Source organism: Marmota marmota, unplaced genomic scaffold (assembly GCF_001458135.2).
Source record: "Marmota marmota marmota unplaced genomic scaffold, marMar, whole genome shotgun sequence".
Classification (NCBI taxonomy): domain Eukaryota; kingdom Metazoa; phylum Chordata; class Mammalia; order Rodentia; family Sciuridae; genus Marmota; species Marmota marmota.
In genome coordinates this window covers 26,959,298-26,979,090 of record NW_026000019.1, presented here as the reverse complement: position 1 = coordinate 26,979,090, position 19,793 = coordinate 26,959,298, and the positions used below count along the sequence as shown (strand labels likewise).

The 19,793-nt window shown below is 37.9% G+C and overlaps 2 protein-coding genes across 4 annotated transcripts in view; one reads left to right on the top strand and one right to left on the bottom strand.

Moving 5' to 3' along the window:
* Nucleotides 1-994: 994 nt before the first annotated feature.
* Atf6 (activating transcription factor 6) overlaps nucleotides 995-19,793 on the top strand; it is a 243,737-nt gene continuing 224,938 nt past the window's right edge. For all 3 annotated transcript variants that reach the window (XM_015491921.2, XM_048810137.1, XM_048810138.1), the window contains exons 1-2: nucleotides 995-1,147; nucleotides 17,407-17,483. In XM_015491921.2, coding sequence (XP_015347407.1) covers nucleotides 1,096-1,147; nucleotides 17,407-17,483 — 129 coding nt within the window. In that variant the 5' untranslated portion in view covers nucleotides 995-1,095. The remainder of the gene's footprint in view (nucleotides 1,148-17,406; nucleotides 17,484-19,793) is intronic.
* LOC107147459 (alpha-endosulfine-like) lies at nucleotides 11,381-12,452 on the bottom strand. The gene has a single exon (XM_048810140.1). It carries the CDS (start codon nucleotides 12,321-12,323, stop codon nucleotides 11,970-11,972), a length of 354 nt encoding a protein of 117 aa, XP_048666097.1. The 5' UTR covers nucleotides 12,324-12,452; the 3' UTR covers nucleotides 11,381-11,969.

Below are 19,793 nucleotides of genomic sequence, written 5' to 3'. Positions count from 1 at the left end.
TTGAGTGGTATTTCCTGAATCACTACACCCCACCCCACCCCCGCCTGGGCCCCGGGGCTGATCATCTTCTGCAATCTGTTGTAACATCCAGCCACGAGGAGTTGGGAGAATTCTGGGAAGCTTTTCTGTTTTGTTTGTAACCATGGGAAAGATTTCACTTGGTCCTAGAGAGATACGTGTTCTTAAGACAGAGTACTTTAGCGGCTGAAATTAGGGATGAAAAAGAAATACTATTAAATAGCATTCTTGAAACTGTCCTATCAAATTCAGTTTGATTTTTTTCATTTTGAGTTCGTGATGTGTGTGGGTTTCTTTTAAATAAAATCCGAATCTCACACTTTAGTAATAAAACGTTTAAGAACTTACATTATTGCAGGTTTTAGTATAGGCTCGGCTCGGACTTTTACTAGTAGTTTTAGAAATTAATCTTTTGGAGATAACTATAGGCACGGGAGTTTATCTTGTATATTTACTTCGCTTTAATTTGTTCACATAAAGGTAGACTTTCTAGAAAGTATACTTTTATAGGGTCGCTTACCTCGGATACTGTGCCAGTAGAGACAGTTCTAATGAATGTGGAAAAATAGTTGTGCTTTTCTTTTATTCACTTTTACATATGGAGAATTTTTTACATCAATACAAAATTATAAGAAAAAACTAAATTGCGTTTATGGTTAGTCTCTAATTTTGTTCTGAGACACATGGGGTATGGTATAAGAAAGAACAAATCAGTATGTTCAGAAAGGAATTTTGCAAAATTTCACTTTTAATATTATTGATACAACTTACTTAACCGAAGCTATTTGCGTGCCTTCACCTCCCTCACCCCCCCCCCATTAAAATAGGGGAACAGAAAATGTTAAAACTCCAAAAGAGAAACATTTACACAGAGATCCTATTTAGCTTTGCTGACTTTCTCTTGGCTCTTTCCTACCAGTCCCTAGCGCATTAGGAAGTTTGTCTTCATTCGGCCACCGTCTCGTCAGCGGTATGGAGTATTTTGTCCGCTTGCAGCCGCCGTCACAGATATTACTCACCGAGTTCTAGGACCCAGGAACTTGTGTTTTCGGGGAGCCGGCTGGTGTTGCCGGCACCATGGAGTCGCCTTTTAGCCCAGGACTCTCTCACAGACCAGATGAAGAGTGGGGTGAGTGGGATCTGCGAATGTATCAGGGGTGGCTCGAGTCCGCGTTTACCGATTTCTTCCTCCCTACTTCCGCCCACTCTTGGTGACAGGTGTGGATGAGCCTAGCCCTGGGAGTGAGGCCACTCGTTGCCCCTGACCATGGCCCTGGAATTGTCGAGCAGAACCGTTCGGCTTCTATCTTGGCCACAGTGAGAGCAAAATGTTGTCTTGATTGGAATTATTATCGTTTATTTTACTGTTTCCGTTGGGGAAGTACCAGGTGATGGTTTTGAGGGCGATTAGGAAGCGTGGGACAGGATGGCTGTGACCGCCAGAAAGCCTGTAAGCTGTTTTCTCAGACCGTGGGATGTGGGTGATGATTGTAGTGGTGTGTGTGTGTGTGGGGGGTGTCCGTCCGTCCGCGCGGTGTGTCTGAAAAACTGTGTATGTAACAAAAAAATTCTCATCTCGCAGCTTTTACTTTTAGGGCTCTAGTCTGTCTTCACAGAGAAGCAAAGCACTCAAGCCCCTGACCTCGAGTCCCTGATTACCTAGATAATACATTTATAAACTGATACAGTCCTAACTGCTCTCCAGATAAAGGTCTGAATTTTTTGGTATGGATATTTTGTTTGGTTTTGACGGTCAGAAAGTATGGAATGGAACATAATGGGAATGAGAGAGAAGTAGCTTTGTCATGTAAGTCTTTAAAGGAAGCTCCTCTATTTACCCCGACCTGGGGTTGAGCCCAGGAGCCCTCTACCGCTGAGCCACATCCCCAGCCCTTTTTATTTTATTTTCCGACAGAATTTTGCTAAATTGCCCAGGCTGGCCTTGAACGTGGGATCTTCCGGCTTCAGCTTACCAAGTAACTGGGAGTATAGGCACGAGCCACCATGACTTATTTATTCTCCATTTGACTGCAAGACGTAATACTGTCTTGGGTTTTGGTATGAATTTGGGATTATGAGGGCTCTGAATGGAATCTGTAGTGGGCCTACAGCATTCACCAACTTTAGAATTTGGGAGAAAACCAGACTGATTTTGTTTTTCTCCCTTGAACCAACGTTCTCTGTGAGTGGAATTTCAACTCCATTTATTGAACCGAAGTCCTCATTTAATTTTCTGATGGCAGACATGTTTTTTTTAGACATTCTTTAAAATTATTGTATGAGAGATTTTTATTTCAGTCTTTGGGTAGATTTTCTAACAATTTCTGGAAAAACTGTTTATTCTCAATGCATTTTCCCAAGCCACATATATTAGTTACATTAACAATTACCATTTATTTAGCACTTTATTTTTGTCAGAACTGTACTAAACTCTTTTTAAAAAATATTTATTTTTTAGTTATAGGTGGACCCGATGTCTTTATTTTGCTTTATGTGGTGCTGGGGACTGAACCCAGTGCCTCACACATGCTAGGCGAATGCTGTACCTCTGAGCCACAACCCAAGCCCCTAAACTCTTTATATGCATTATTTTATCTAATCCTTACAATAGTTTACTGAGATACTGTTATTTTATAGATGAGGAAACTGAGGCTGAGAGAGAATTTGTGCTCAGAGACTTAGAGCTAGTGAGTGGTAGAAGCAGGATCAGAATCAGGCTTCTCTACCTCGAAAGCTTATGCCCCTAGTCTGTATCCTATATTGCTTTCCTAACTTTTTTTTTCTCCAAATTTGATTCTTCCTACAATGCCTTTTATCAACAAGTCTACTTCAGTATGTCAGAGAGTTATGATTTGTTTTCTCAGCTAGTTCATATTATATTTTCATGATATTTCTTAAACTATAACTAGGGGTATATTTCCTAATGTTATACTTTATGTTCTAATACCCAGAATCCACTTTCCTGACTCCTAGTTCTAATATTCTTTAATGGAACATTCAGTTCTTTGTTGTTGGATGAATGACTTTTTTCTCCTAGGTACCCTTCCCTTCCCCTCCCTGAGTGCTTCTCCTTACCGTTGTTTTCTAGGCTTCCCTTTTTAAATTCCTTTTCTTTGAAAACTTTAATTTCTTAGGTGTTCACTAAAGGGATAGATTTTTGCAAGCACTCAAGTATAAAACTACTATCTGCTAGTGTTTCTCAGTAAATATGGATTTGTTCTGTGAGAGTTGTTGTTTGGGTGTTCAAATGCTTTACTGATATACTTGATTTTTTTTTTTAAATATTAGAAGCTATATAGCTAAGCCAGTTGTGGTGGCACATGCCTGTAATCCCAGCAATTTGGGAGGTTGAGGTAGGAGGATTGCTAATTTGAGGACAGCTTCAGCAATTTAGTGAGAAAAAAAAAAAGAAAAGAAAAAAAGAATTTGTTCTAATAAAATTGATGTGAATCTGAAAAAAAAAAAAAGTAAAAGAAAAGAAAGAAAGGGCTGGAAATGTAGCTCAGTGGCAAAGTGATCCTGGGTTCAATCCCTTGCCAAAACAAAACTAACCAGATAGGTTTTTAAAAATCAGGTCAGATTAGATAATTTCTATTTCTTGTGACTAAGGACTTTAAATAAATTAAATAAAGTGATTATCTCAGAATAGCCCATGATGGAATGTGCTCCCTGCTCCTTTTAACTTGGGTAATGAAATTAAGAGCAAAGGTCTGCAAACATTTTGAAAAGGTTCAGATAGTAATTATTTCAGGCAATTGTGATCATGCAGTCTCTTGTAGCTACTCCTCTCTGTTGCTGTTATATAAAAGCAGCCATAAAAAATGTAAATGCCAGCCTCAGCAAAAAGTGAGGTGCTAAGCAACTAGGTGAGACCCTGTCTCTAAATAAAATACAAATTAGGACTAGAAGTATGACTCAGTGGCTGAGTGCCCCTGAATTCAATTCCGAGTAACAAAACAAACAATCTGTAAATGAGCGAGAATGGCCGTGTTCTAATAAAACTTGATGTAAATTGAAATTTGAATTTCACAGTTATTTTTATCTAGTACTTTAGAGTCTTTTTTCTTTTTTAGTATAGTTTTAGATTTACAGAATAATTGAGCACATATAGTTCTTCCCTACTCCATAAAATTTCCCTATTGGTAACATGTTGGCATTAGATTAACACTTTTGCTACAATAAAATAGTATTGATACATTAATATTAACTAAAGTTCATAAGGTTTACTGTGTGTGTGTGTGTGTGTGTGTGTGTGTGTGTGTGTGTGTGTCTGTTTTACTGCTTTCACTCTTAAATAATTCTAAACTTAAGGTTTTTTTTTTTTGGTACTTGGAATTGAACTCTAGGGTGCTTAACCACTGAGCCACATCCCCAGCTTTTTTTTTTTTTTTTAAATTTTATTTAGAGACAGGGTCTCACTGAGTTGCAAGTGCCTCGCTAAATTGCTGAGTCTGGCTTTGAACTCATGATGCTCCTACCTCAGCCTCCTGAGTTGCTGGAATTATAGGCATGAGCTGCCACACCTGCGCACCTTAATGTAAGGTTAATTCTTTGAGTTTTGATGGCCAAAGGAAAGTAACCATCATTACAATATCATACACAATAGTTTTACTGCCCCCCAAATTCCTTGTGCTTCACCTATTCATTTCTTTCCCATTCCCTCTTCCCAAGTTCTCCTTCCAACCACTGATCTTTTCACTGTCTCCATAGTTTTGCCTTTTGAAGAATGTCATATATTTGGAATTGTAAAGTAAGTAACCTCTGTAAATTGACTTCTTTCACTTAGCAGTATGCATTTAAGGTGCCTCCATGTCTCTTGTGGCTTGATACCTTATTTTTTCACACTGATTAAATTTACATTGTATGTAAATATCATAGTGTATCAGTTCCATAGTATATTAGTCTGTGAGGCTGCCATAACAAAATATCATAGACTGAGTGGTTTAAACAACATTATTTTGGTTTCTCACAGTTCTAGAGGCTGGAAAGTTCCAAATGGGAAGCTCCACTTTTGGTGAGGGCCCTCTTCCGGTTGTAGATGGCTACTTCCTTTTTTTTCTTTAATATTTTTTTAGTTATACATGGACACAATATCTTTGTCTTGTTTGCTTATTTTTTTATGAGGATCGAACCCAGTGCCTAACATGTGTGAGGCAAGCGCTCTGCCACTGAGCCACAACCCCAGCCCAGATGGCTGCTTTTTTAATGCATTATCACATGTCATTGGGAGAGAATTTTTTTTTATTTTTTTTGTTTGTTCTTTTTAGTTATACATGACAGTAGAATTTATTTTCACATATTATATATACATGGAGTATAACTTCCATTCTTGTGTTTGTACATGATGTGGAGTTATACTGGTCATGTATTCAAATATGAACATAAGAAAATTATGTCCAGTTCATTCTACTTGTAAGGCCATGGTCCTATCAGATTAGGACCACACCCCTTATTACCTCATTTAACTTAGCTCCTAAAGACCTTATTTGTGAATACAGTCATATTGGGTGTTAGGGCTTCAATAAATGGATTTGTCAGGATAGGGGGAACACAGTTTAGTCCATAGTACAGTTTTCATACCCATTTACCATCTAGGTTGGAAGCAACCTAGATGTATTTTATACATGTAGGTTGCTTTCAACCTAGATGTATAAAGCTGTTATAAAAGTGTGTGTGGGTTTTTGTGTGAATATAAGTTTTCAAATCATTTGAGTAAATACCAAGGAGCATGATATTCTGAGTTGTGTGGTTGGAGTACATTTTATTTTGTAAGGAACTGCCAAACTTTCTTCCAAAGTGGCTGTATCATTTTGCTTTCCCACCAGCATTGAATGGGTGTTCTGTTGCTCCACATCCTCATTAACATTTACTATTACCAGTGTTTTGGAGATTAGCAATTCTGATAAGTGTGTGGTGGTATCTCATTGTTTCAATTTGCAATTTTCTGATGACATATGATGTTGAGCATCTTTTTATAGCTTATTTGCTCTCTATATTCTCCCTCTCCCTCCTGCTTGCCTGCTGCCAAACCACTCTTTCTTTTTTGTTCCCCTCCACATAAGACATATGTACTAAGATCAGAAGGTTCCTCCCATTGTGGTTTCTTCTGTGTCTTCAGTCTCTTCTGTGAAGGTTCTCATTGCCTTCTGGTACTAACCAAAACCTGATGACACAGCTTTCCCTAAGTACCTGAGCAGTAACTTTTTTTATTCTCAAACCTTTTACCATGGTGCCTCTGAAGGTAGCAAAGGTCCTTCCTTTTCCTCCCCTGCTCCCTGAAAATATCTAGGTGTGAAGCTCATTTTGTCATAATATGTCATCCTCTGAGTCATTTTCACTCACTTTTTGAAAAATTTCAGCAACTAGCTTACTGTCACTCTCTCCAACATTATTAGATGATTTCAGTATTCTCAGAGAAGAACCTTCAAACATTTATTTCCTGGACCTGCGCTCTTGTTTTTTGCCTGTCTTGGCTATTTACTCCTCTGATCATAAGCCTATGTGCTGTTATGTCCCATAACATGATCTCACTTTCAAAGAATCTAACTCTGATCACTATCTCCTGTCCTACTAGTTCACTCCCTTTAATATTCCAATTCCAAAAATCCTTCAGCTCCACTAAGATTTTTCCATTTTTTCATTGTCTCTCATTACCTTCATGTCATCATTTTCCCCTTACCTGGTTAAAATACCATGGACATCATTGTAACTATTCTTTGCTTACACCTTAACATCCTTGTTGGTAACTTGTTGTGTAGGTCTCTTTGGATAAGCTACCAACCTTTATTAAATCTGACTCTGCCTACCCCATGCCTGCACTAATAGCAGAATGTAGCTGAAATTCAATCTATGCTGACTGGTCTTACTTTAAATTCATGATACTAACCTAAAGCAGGCCAACCATATTTCCCTGATTCTACTCTCTCACTTTGATGATTGTTTTATGAAGTTGCTTCCCTCCTCAAACTTCCAGCATCTTTTCCCTCATTCTTCAAATGAGCTAGAGCCAGCCCTTTCTCATGTGTTTTAAATTCCTCCTCATATATTCAAGAATATTGCTCAATATATTCTTCCTTCTGTTTCTTGCATCATTTATCCCTCTTTACACTAGATCATCTCTGTCAGTACACATGTAGTTAAAAAGAAAGGAAACAAAACTCCTCTTAGAAGTTTTTCTCTTTATTTTATAGCAGAGTTCCTTAAAAGTCCATGTTCAGTGATGCTAGTTTCTCTTCTCTCATGTCTCTTAAACTCACTTCAATCAGATTATATCACTCTGCTGAAGCTATTTATTTCTAAGGTCGCCACTGATTTCATACTGCTAAACCTAGTGGCCTATTTCTCATTTTGCTAAACTTATAAGAAGTAAACAAATAAATGATCAAGGTGGAGTCAGGTGGAAAAGCTGCCTATGCAAACTAAAAATAATAGCTGCCATAGTTTATTGCTGTTGAAGGAAATCCAAATATTGGTAGCGTGGAACTGGTGAAAAGGACATAGGAATAGGCAATAGATATTAGAGATACTATAGAGGTAACCAGTGCCACTAGTTTCTCATGAATTCTACAATATTCTATAAATATAGTCATATATTTATCAACTACCATCAGTTTGTTAACCATAGAAAAGCTGAAAGATCGGTACATTGATGACCTGTATTTTCCTTATCTAAATTTATCAGCTGTTAACATCCTGCCACACTCTTTCAGAATCACACGTGCTTCATCCTCTCTCGTCATCTGAAAGTAGGCAGCAGATAATATGATACTCCTAAATACTTCACCATGAATTTCCTAAGAACAAGGAAATATTTTTTAAAAAATATTTATTCTTAAGTTTTAGGTGGACAGAATATCTTTATATTACATTTATGTGGTGCTGAGGACCAAACCCAGTGCTTCGTGCATGCTAGGTGAGAACTCAGCCCCGAACAAGGAAATGTTTATTTTTAAAAAGCATGAATTTAGGGGCTGGGGTTGTGGCTCAGCAGTAGAGTGCTTGCCTCGCACCTGTAGGGCCATGGGTTCATTCCTCAGCACCACATAAAAATAAGTAAATAAAATAAAGATATTGTGTCCAACCACAACTAAAAAATAAATATTAAAAAAGCATGAATTCATACTAATACTTAGGGTTCAAAGCCAAATCACAGGGTTTATTCTTACCTTCATGCATTAAATATAGTCATGCACCACTTAACAACAGGGACACATTCTGAGAAGTGTTATGCAAACATCATAGAATATGCTTACATAAACTAGATGGAATAGTCTACTACACACTTAGATTATACGATATATTTGTATTTAGTGACGCTTATTGCTCCTAGGGCCATGATGAACAGAAGAACAGGAAATTCAATTAAACAAGAGAGAAAAATGATGCAGTTGAGATGCAGTAAACATGAGATGTATGAGGTGTCTGCTAGTGGAACATGGTGTAGTTTTTTCTTTTTTTTTTTTTGTGGTACTGGGCATTGAACGCAAGAGCACACTAACTCTGAGCTACACTGCCAGCTGTTTTTATTTTTTGAATTTTGAGACAACATCTCACCAAGTTGCCCAGGCTGGCTTCAAACTTGGGATCCTCCTGCCTCAGCGTCCTGAATTGCTGAAATTACAGATGTGTGCCACTGCAACATGGTGTACTGTTTTACAGTAAACTTTTTTTCACATATGGAAGGAGCATACTCTAAATTAATGATAAAAATTATAGTAAATACTAAACTAGTAACATAATCATTGATTATCATTATCAAGTCTTATGTACATTGTATATATAATTGTATATGATATACTTTTATAGAATTGGCAACAGAGTAGTTTTATTTATATCAGCATCACACAAACACCTGAGTAATGCATCTTACTAAGATGTAATGCATCATACTAAAACATTATGATGGCTATGATGTCACTAGGCAATAAGAAGTTTTCAGCTCCACTATAATCTTATGGAATGACAGTTATATAGCTGGATGTTGTGGAATGAGATGTTACTGTACATGACTATACTTGCATTTCTTTTCTTTTACTATGAGAATTCTGATTCCCAGTAATATCCTTTGTTTTTATAGCCTTAGTTTAGCTGATTCATTGAACATAGATTGAAAGAGGGCAAGACAAGAAGCTGAGGGACTACTTGGAGGCCCCTGTAAGCAATCCCCATGAGTTATAATGGTAGCAGTGAAAGTAATGATAAGTGGCTAGTTTATGAATATATATGCATGTGTATACATTTTTAAAATTTTTGAAGTACTTTCAAACATACAGAAAGTTGTAAGAACAGTACAAAGAAGTCTTGCATGCCCTTCACACTGCATTTGCCCCATTTTTCTTTCTTCAGAGAAAGAGGTATTAAATACTATAGTGTATAATGCACCTCCAACCTAAAAAATAAAAAGAGAGAAAAACAAACCAATAAGTGTACTTCCTATCTTGGAGTTTCAAGAGAGGGGACCTTGACTTAGTAGGGTCCTCGATATTCCTGAAGGAAAAGAATTTCAGCATGTCAGAGACACAATTTTTTTAAATACTTTTAAAATTTATTTTATGTCGTGCTGAGGATTGAACTCAGTGCCTCACACCTGCTAAGCAAGTGCTTTACCACTGAGCCACAACTGCAGACCCCAGACAAAGTTTTATTTGGGAAAGCAGAGAAACATTTAAGGTAGAGTGCAGGCTGTTTCCAGAAGAAGAGACAGAAACCTCTTGGTGTAGGGTATTAGTATTTATAGAAGGGACAGTTGCTAGGGGCTGGACTAGAGGAGGATCCCCGGAGGAGTTACACCATTTTGTACCAGTTTTTCTAGTGCTTGCACATTACTCTCATATTACTTTTTTTTTTTTTTTTTAGGCAAGGGCATAGGTCAAAGGTATGGACCAAGGGTACGGGCTGGGTTGCTCAAGAGTTTCAGTGGTTTGTGGGCATTTTCTGCATTCCAGTGGTTTATGGGTGTTTCCTGCATTCAACTCTTTATGAGTGCTTCCTTTGAGATTTGGTCTATCTTTCTTTATATATCCTCAAATCCCCATCTCATTATCATACAATTCTTCCAGTCAGGAAGTAAACACTGATACAATACTACCATACAATTTACAGATACCATTCCAATTTTTCCATTTGTCTTATAATGCTTCTTTCCCCTTTCTAGTGTGGGATTCCACCTGTAAGTACATATTGCTTTTACTTGACCTGTCCATCAGTGTCCTTCTATCTGGAATAGTTTCTTGGTCTTTTCCTGCCTGACATGACTTTGACAATCATGAAGAGTACAGGTCTTTTATTTTAGAAGATGATCCTAAACCTAGGTATATCTATTTTTTCCTTAAGTTCAAATTTAGTCCATGTATCCATGAAAGAAATGCCAGAGAAATGATGTTATGCTCTTCTCTTTGCATCTCATTTGGAGGCACACTATGCTGATCCATCACAAGGTGATGTTCACCTTGGTCACCTGGTTAAGTTTGCAGTCCGCCATGTTTCTCTGCTGTAAAGTTGTTGCCAGCTTGCCTGGCTAGCGAGATGAGCTTGGGTTCAAAGGAGCTGGCTATATCAATAACTAAGAAAATGTCGAAGAAACCACGCAGCACATGAATATGAGTTTCTAAGAATGAGGGTAACTCAAGGGTCAGCTCCATGCTGGGCAGGGCTGGAAATAGCAAGAGAGTGAGCACACCTGAAAACCTCCTATTTATTGGGGAGAAGACATTTGATAGAATATTCCACCCAACTAAGGCAAGGGGTAGGATTTCCCAGGGTGAGCTCTTGCTTGGTGATGTCTTATGGTCAGCAGATTAATTGACATCTTGGCAAGTCACACTCATCTCAGGTGCTGTGTGGGATCATAGGCAGAGTGAGAGGAAGGCCACATTTGCGTCGCACAGTCCAATCAGCATGCAACACCAGACCAGTCCCTTCATACGTTCAAATATGCATAGCTCACACACACAACCCATGGGTGGCTTGCAACATCAAGTCATTGTTTCTCCTTTTGTATTTTATTACTATTGGGGTGAGATAATCTGACATGACACCAATATCCTATTCTTTTTTTTTTTTTTTTTGGCCTTTCTCACTTTTGGTTTTATGATGAACTAGCACAAAGTTTTTCTGCTGGCAGATACAGAATTTTAGGATCAAATCAGTCTTATACATATTTAACTATTTTACAGATGAGGAAACAGAAATGCTGAGAGGCTGAATGATGTTACCAAGTTATACAACAGTCTGCCAACACTGAGTCAAACTAGAATCCAAACATCTCTGACTCCTGAATCAGTGCTCTTAGATCCACTACTCAACAAAACTTTCAAAAGTAACATGCTGGAAGAGAGAGAATAGGTGCCCATTTTCCATCAGAAATGTTCATCAAAGTTTACATCATTTGCAAGCCAGGACAAACTGTAAGAGATACTAAATAAAGGAGGTTAAGTGGGCACTATAGTCGTAGGCAAGCAAATCGGTTTTCCTTTTTGTGGGTTCTCTAAACCTCCCATAATGAAAACATGAAGCAATAGCAGCCTAACGGGACAAAACACTTAGAAGCACAGAAAACATGTCTCAATCTACCTTTCCCAACTATGTCAGGTTAGTCTTAGGATGTTAAACCTGCCACATTATTCCTAATCTGGAGACATTCTCTTTTAAAAAGGAGAAATCATCTCTTTCCAGTTTCTCACAAAAGAAAAAGTATGCAGCATTATCCAATCCTAGTCTTTCCTATTTCTGGGCACCTACCTGGGCTACAGTGAGGGTATGGAAGTCTCAGCCACTAAGAAACAAACTCAGAGCCCCTCTTCAACCTACATTACCTTCACAGTATCCCCCAGCAGAATCTCAAGTCCTTCCTAGCTAGCACGCTGAGAAGATGTGACTATGTGCCCATTCCATCCCTGCCTACAATATATAAGAGTCCAGAGGGTGAGGAAGGGGAGGAAAGGGGTCCCAGGTTACCCCGCAAGCTTGCTGGTGACGAGTGAGGACTTTCTCTGGGGCAGATCCTGTGGGGTGGGGATGTGGTCACCAGTCACCAGGTTCTTGTCTGGTCCTGCACTCGGCAGCTGCTTATTCTTCATCTTGGCTTTGGCCGTGTTGTAGTCTCCTGAGTCAAAGTACTTTTGCCCTTTTTGAAGTCTCTTCATGAGGAAGTCAGAGCCTCCAGGTTTTTGTCCTAGACTTGGATATTTGGCCTTTAGCTTTGCCTCCTCAGCTCTCTCAGGGAGAATACCTTCTTTCTCTTGCGTGTCCTGCTTCTCCTCGCCGGTCTCCTCCGCAGGGTTCTCTTCTTCTAGTTTCTGGGACATGACAGGACCGGGACTGTGGATTGTAGGGGACCCGGGTAGTTAACCAGAGAAGGGAAGGGGGAGGGTAAACGGGGACAACCTGCGCTGCTGCTTTGGCTCCTGTCACTATGGTTGCTCAGTCAAAATGGCTCCTATTCTTATTAAATCTCTACCCACCAACTTTAGCTTCATCAGTAATTCCAGTCTGTATTTCCTACTGCTCTAATGGCTGCTAAATGGGAATTATCTATCTCTGTCATTCTGTCTACATTCATTAATTTGCAAGTAATACTTGTACTGTAAGAAAGAGCCCTCTCTCTTTCTTTATTTCCCTCTTTCTCTTTCTGATTTATTGATTCCTTTTTTGGTTCAGTGTGTTGTAATCTGATACCCTTATTTTATTGTGCAGACTTTCCCAGATTTGACCTCTAGGAGTCCATTTATATTGGTGTCTTTGATCTTTTGATATAGTCCTATTATTCACTGAGAATTTCCTTATTTCCTAACACAACAAGATTTTTTCAGGTTATTTTGCACTTTCTCTGTTTCAGCTCTGGAATCAACCATTTGTCCAAAGAGCTTGGGTTTAGTGGAGGATGGTTATGGGGAGGCAGGGGTTCTTCTTCCTGCCAAGGAGGGTGTAAGCCACCTAAGAAATAAAAGTCTAGAATAATTAGTAAAGAACAAAAGACAAAGTCAGAATTAGGTTTAAAGGATTGGAGCACCTGATAGGTCCAGTCCACACAGGAGCTGGAGCTAGACAATTAGAAAATGGCTCCTGTTGTTTATTTAAGAGGTACATCAAAGGCAGGGGTAAGGTTTCAAGGGTGGAGTCTTGCTTTTGATGTCTTATAGTCAGCAGATTGATTGGCATCTTGGCAGGTCACACCCATCTCAGAAGGGCTGTGTGCCTGCGTGGTTATAGCAGGTCATCCCATCTCGAGTACTGTGTGGGACCTTTGGCAGAGCTCACAATGGGTCTGGGCAGCAACCAGAGGAAATGTCCGCTGGAAGTTCCCAGACACCTGTTTATTAGGCTGTGATGTGCAACAGTCCACACACAGCCCATGGATTGCAGTAGTCCACACACAACCCATAGATGGCTCTCAACAGATGGTATTTTGTATCCAAGAACTGGGCACACAATAGTTTTTTTTGGCGGGGGGTTCTGGAGATAGAATTTAGGGGCATTCGACCACTGAGTTACATCTCCAGCCCTATTTTGTATTTTATTTAGAAACAGGGTTGTTACTGAGTTGCTTAGTGCCTTGCTTTTGATGAGGCTGGCTCTGAACTGGTGTTTTTCCTGCCTCAGTCTCCCTAGCCGCTGGGATTACAACAGGTGTGTGCCACCATGCCTGGCCACATAATAGTTTTTTTTTTTTCCACTATTGTTTTATTGCTACTGAAATGTCATTGTTGGTAGAACCACTTAATAAACAGAACTAAGAAATGTATGTATGTATATGTTAACACACATATCCAAACATCTGTAACTACCTGTGTGTGTATGTATATATTTTTAAAAGAGTTCATTTACTAATACTTCCAATTCCACCCCAACATCTTTTTTTATTATTATTTTCTTTTTTAGTTGTAGGTGGACACAACACCTTCATTTTATTTTTATATGGTGCTGAGGATCGAACCCAGTGCCTCATGCATGCCAGGCAAGCACTCTGCCACTGAGCCCCAGCCCCAGCCCTTATGGTATTTTTTTTTAAATTGAAAATATTTTATTTAACCTACTGTATCTACAATGTTGGCATTTCAACACACATGATAAAAATAAAAACTAATAAGATATTTTGCATTCTTTTTTCTCACTAGTCTCAAAATCCAAAGTGTGCTTTACCTCTAGACTGTTCTTTTGTTTTTCTGCTTCGTTTTTAAAGCTAATTTTTTATTGGTGCATTTAGTTATATGTAATAGTGGGATTTATTATGCAATATTTGGATATGCACTTAAAATAAGGTCAGTCACCTTCCCCAGTCCCTTCCCTTCCTCTCCTCTCCTCTTTCCCTCAATCTGCTTGTTTGCTGAACTGACCTATACTACATCTTTATAAATAATTATTTTTTAATTGGTGCATTATAATTTTACATAATAATGAGATTCATTATGCCATATTCATTTATGCGTATAACATAATATGATCAGTTTTATTCTCCAGTACCTTCTCTTTTCTTCCTGCTTATGGTTCTTTTAATCTTTCCCTTTTCCATGTTTTTAATTCCTTTTTTAGACAAGGAGAAATCAGACTCGAGTTATTTTAGATTTAATCATTTGCTCTGCCAGTTAAATATATTGCTAAATGTACTTACTCTGCTAACTACTCAGGCTGCCTTTTCCATCTGCCACTCTGTTCTCTCTCCCACTAATCCCATTTCATTGGTGGCTGGAACATGCTGCCACTTCCCCTTCTCCCATACAATCAATCCCATTTCTCTGTATACCAGGTACACTGTACAAAACCCCATCACTCTCGTTGTTCTACTTCCTCTGAAGCTGACTTCTCTTTATTAGGAGGGATATGGACAGGAAGCGAAGGAACAATGGAAGGAATTGGTAGGAAGCCATATTATGGATTTGTATTTTGAATATAAGGCTGACAGAATTTGCCGGTAGATTGAATGCAAAATGGGAGAATAGACAATAATTCCAAGGTTTTTGGCCTGAGCAACTGGGAGAATTGACTTGTCATTAACTGAGATGAAGATAGAACTATTGTTTAATGGAGGTGATCAGGAGCTCAGTTTGGGATGTGTGAAATTTGAGATGCCTTTCAAACACACAATAGGAGATAACAATATTCCATGTGTCCACGTTTCTTGAAGTGTGGGGAATATATATTTGGGAATGTTTGGCATATAGATGCTATTTAAAGCTATGAGAACTGAATAGGAACCTGACCCAAAGTTGAAGGTAATAAAGGAGACAGATTCAAAATAAAGGCAGAGATGCCAAGATTTATCCTGCCACTGACATCTGCAGACTTAAGTAAAGAGTTAGTGCTTTTAGCAAAAGCAGCTTCTCAAAGTCCCTGTGTAAGCTCAGGGACAAGTTCATGTTTGGGAGATGAGGACCCATTAAGGAAGGGGCAACAAATGAGACAGGAGAAAAACAAGGTTAATATATTTTGGAAAGCTATGTGAAGAAATGTTTCATTTAATGTGAAAGGGTCTACTGTGTCAATTGCTGTTGATAGGTCAGGTAATTTGAATACTACAAATTTACCATTTAATTTAACATATGGAAGTCATTGGTGACATTAATTGTGTGTGTGTGTGTGTGTGTGTGTGTGTGTGTGTTTGTGTGTGTAGGGAGGAACCTGATTGGAGCAGGTTCAAAATCAAATGGGAGGAAAGAAATGAGAGACAGAGGACATGGAGAAACTCTCAAGGAGTTTCAGCCTACCTGTATGGTCATATAGCCACAGTCACCTACTTTGTTTATCAGCTCTTGAGCTGAGTTTAAGGTATCTGTTTCTTAGAGTTGTATTATTATTGCGTGTACCTTGCTAATGCACACATACCTTGATAATTACACATAGTAATAACTTACTATATATACAGTTTTTTACTAGTTACTATTTATTTATTTATTTTTTAAAAAACAAACCCACCTTTAATTTTTATGCAGGAAAAGACAGTTTTTATTCCTGATTTTGAAATAACTAGTTACTATTTTAATTTGGTAAAATGTTTGTCATTGGCCAAGAAAGTAATAGGCTGGCAGTATAATTTATAAACATGTATAGTGAGGAAATGACCAGAGCAGTTTCAGTGGTGTGGTAATAGAATATACAGGAGGACCTAGATATGTTTGTTTGCTTTTTGAGTTAGGGTCTTGCTGTTACCTAGGCTCACCTTAAATTGAGATTCTTCTGTCTCACCCTCCCTGAGTAGCTGAGATGACAAGCATGCCCCACCGTGCCCAGCTCAAATGACCTAGATTTGGAAACCTCCTCAAAGCCTTTGAAATTCTGAAAGTGTTAGAGAAAACTTTACAGATTATATGTTGATCAGTCATCTTGGGCCTTGATCTTTTTCTACAAAATTTTCAATCTAGTTTATTGAAGAATTGTTTTCTTTCTTCTTCTTTTTTTCCCATACTAGGGATTAAACCCAGGGGGTCTTTATCAGTGAGCTACATTTCCAGCCCTTTTTCTTTTTTATTTTGAGACAGGGTCTCCCTAAGTTGCCTAGGCTGGCCTCAAACTTGTGAATTTCCTGTCTCAGCCTTCTGAGTTGCTGTGATTACAGGAGTGTGTCACCATGCCTGACTTGAGGAGTCTTTTCTATACTCATATTTTTCTTATAATTAAGCCTCATTAAAAAATTGGGATGTAGTTCAGATTGCTGAAATGAATCCCCCCCACCCCCGCTTATTGAACCCATGGTCTGTACATGCTAAGCAAACACTCCACCACTGAGCTACATTCTACATCAACTTTGTGTGTGTGTGTGTTTCCGGGAGAAGTATTGGGGATTGAACCCAGGAGTGCTCTACTATGGAGCTATATCCCCAGTCCTGTTTTGTTTGTTTTTTTGAGAGAAGGTCTCTCTAAATTGCTAAACTCTTCCTGCAGCCTCTCAAGTCAGTTGGATTACCAGTGTGTACTACACAACCAGTCCTAGACCAATTTTTATTATCTAGATAAGAAAATTGCTTGTACACTTAACTGAAGGCAGAGATGGCAAACACACAATGCATGTATATTTTCCACAATCCTCTCCAAGTATCGTTGCTGATCAACCACATTATTTTTTTGTGCTGAGCCCAGAGGTATCATCACTATTTTTGTTTGTAATGTTCCAGAAAATTACTGCCAGTTATTCCAACATGACGTACTATAAAAAGCCTTTTTGAATTCCTAGTGTAAGGATTTAGTCTATAAGATGAAAATTATATGGAAAATAATGCATATAATGCATATAATGTTGAAACTAGCTTTGAATTGTTTGTCATTCACGTGACTCAAATTTATCAATAAGAGTAGTGGCTAATGAGAAACCCTAGCAAAGCTGGAGTAACAGATACAGTGTTTATTCTCTTGTCAGATCATTAAATTAACAATTAATCTCTCTTCTTTTGTTTAAAGATTCTACCCTGTTTGCTGAACTTGGTTATTTCACAGACACTGATGATCTGCAGTTGGATGCAATAAATGAGACTTATGTAAGTGTTTGTTAGAGGAGGAATGATGAATAATGTGATGTTTGATTTTCACCCTAATTATTGCAAGAAGGTTTCAGGATAACTGGTTTAGGCTAATAATTTAAATTTAAATGATGTTCATGATCAAGTATGAAAGTAGTCATTTTGTAGTTAGTAAATAGGACAGTACAATTTCATTGATCTTGGTATGGGAAGACTTGTATTCTAAGCTTGGCTTTAGGTGTGGGTAACCTTGGAAAAGTCACTTAATGGCTCACTTCTTGTTTTTAGAAATACTTTACTGCATAAGGGAATTGGTGTGATATTAAGGGGTTTATGTGAGTCATGGACCCCGTCAAGTAGAACTTACCAACTTCTTTTTTAAAAGTTATATATTCTTACTGTAGAAAACTGAAAACTAGGTATATCCTTATTTTTTGCCTTTGATTATTTAGAAGTCTATGTAAAAGCTATGATAGTAATACCTTCAGTTCTCAAAAATTTCTTAAATTTTCTTTTTCCTCTTCTTGATGAGTACGTATGAAGTTGATTAGCCTATGAAATTTTTAACTTTGTCTTGTTCTGTATAATGAATGAGATGCTGCTGTACTTGGGAAGTAATTCAAGTGAGCACAGTAATTTATCAATCAGGTTGAATATCACTTTATTTATTTATTTATTTATTTATTTATTTTTTTGATACTGGTGATTAAACTCAGAGGTGCTTAACCAATAAGCCACATCCCCAGCCCTTTTTTATTTAGAGACAGGGTATTGCTGAGTTGCTTAGGGCTTTACTAAGTCACTGAGGCTGGCTTTGAACTCATGATCCTCCTGCCTCAGCCTCCTGAGCCACTGAAATTACAGGCATGTGCCACCATGCCTGGCTGAATATCACTATTTTTTAAGCTCTTATTAACATGAGTATAAAAATATATATGCTTACCCAGTAAATTTCAGATATATCTCAAAGAATGACTTAGAATTGTTTTACTATGAATCAAGAGAAGAGAAAGAAACTCATGTTATATTTTTAAAAATCAGCGTGTGGGATTTTAATGGTTTTGTTTACTCTTTGAGATATTATAGATTATGACCTGCTGATTAAATTGACTTTTCTTATTGGCTGGTGGGCTAAGCAACTCTGTTTCTTTCATAACCTCTTGGTCCTGCCACGCATGGTGGTGTTCACCTATAATCCCTGCTACTCAGGAGGCAGGAGGTTTGCAAGTTGCAGGCCAGCCTGGGCAATTTAGGGAGACCCTGTCTCAAAATAAACGGGCTCAGTAATAGAGCACTTTTGGGTTAAATCCCTAGTACTGTAAACAAACAAACAAACCAAAAAAACCTTCTAGATACCGTTTCTTTTAAATATTATCAAGAAATGGTGTGTTAAATTTGAAAATTTCTGGGAAATATGATTCTGATTTTATAATTCACATTTTATTACATTATGGAAGTTGCTCAAAGTCAATTCCTTAATTTTTCCATTATAACATGAAGGAATTGGATTAGATGATTTCTTAGGGTCCTGGTATATCTTCCTTCTTCTACATGATGGAAGAATTTCCCTTGATAAGTCATAAGTGCTAATGTGTTTTATCTCACATGAAATGGGCCTGTTACATTTCCAACCAGATAGAATTCTTTTGTTGTAGAAGGTATTTGACTTTTTGGTTGAAGACTGATCAAGTCAGAACCATCTGTGAAGTCAGTTATACCAATCAATGAACATGTTTAAAAGGACTGCTAGCATGAGGGCCAGCAGCATTATTAAATTTACTAAGAAAGTGTAAGTATTTTTTGGTTGCTACAAGTCTGCTTAATTTTTTTTTAAAGCTCTGTCCCCGCTCCCTTTTTTGTTTTGAGTGGTGATCCTGGGGATTGAACCCCGGGCCTTGTGCATGCGAGGCAAGCACTCTACCAACTGAGCTAGATTCCCAGCCTAATTTTTTTTGATATGTAAGTTCAAATAAGAGAAAAAAGTGAAAGGAAATTGATTTAATCATTTTGATTGATGGTTCTTTCATGACTTAAGTGTATTTTTTTTAATATTTATTTTTTAGTTTTAGGTGGACACAATATCTTTATTTTATTTTATTTTTTTTATTATTAGTTGTTCAAAACATTACAAAGCTCTTGACATACCATATCTCATACATTTGATTCAAGCGGATTATGAACTCCCATTTTTATCCTATATACATATTGCAGATTCACATTGGTTACACATCCACTTTTTTACCTACTGCCATACTAGTAGTGTATGTTGTATCCTGCTGCCTTTCCTATCCTCTACTATCCCCCCTCCCCTCCCCTTCCCTCCCCTCC

What these genes read in the sequence shown, in the direction of transcription:
- LOC107147459 (XM_048810140.1), bottom strand. Translation starts at nt 12,323, where the DNA reads ATGTCCCAGAAACTAGAAGAAGAGAACCCTGCGGAGGAGACCGGCGAG.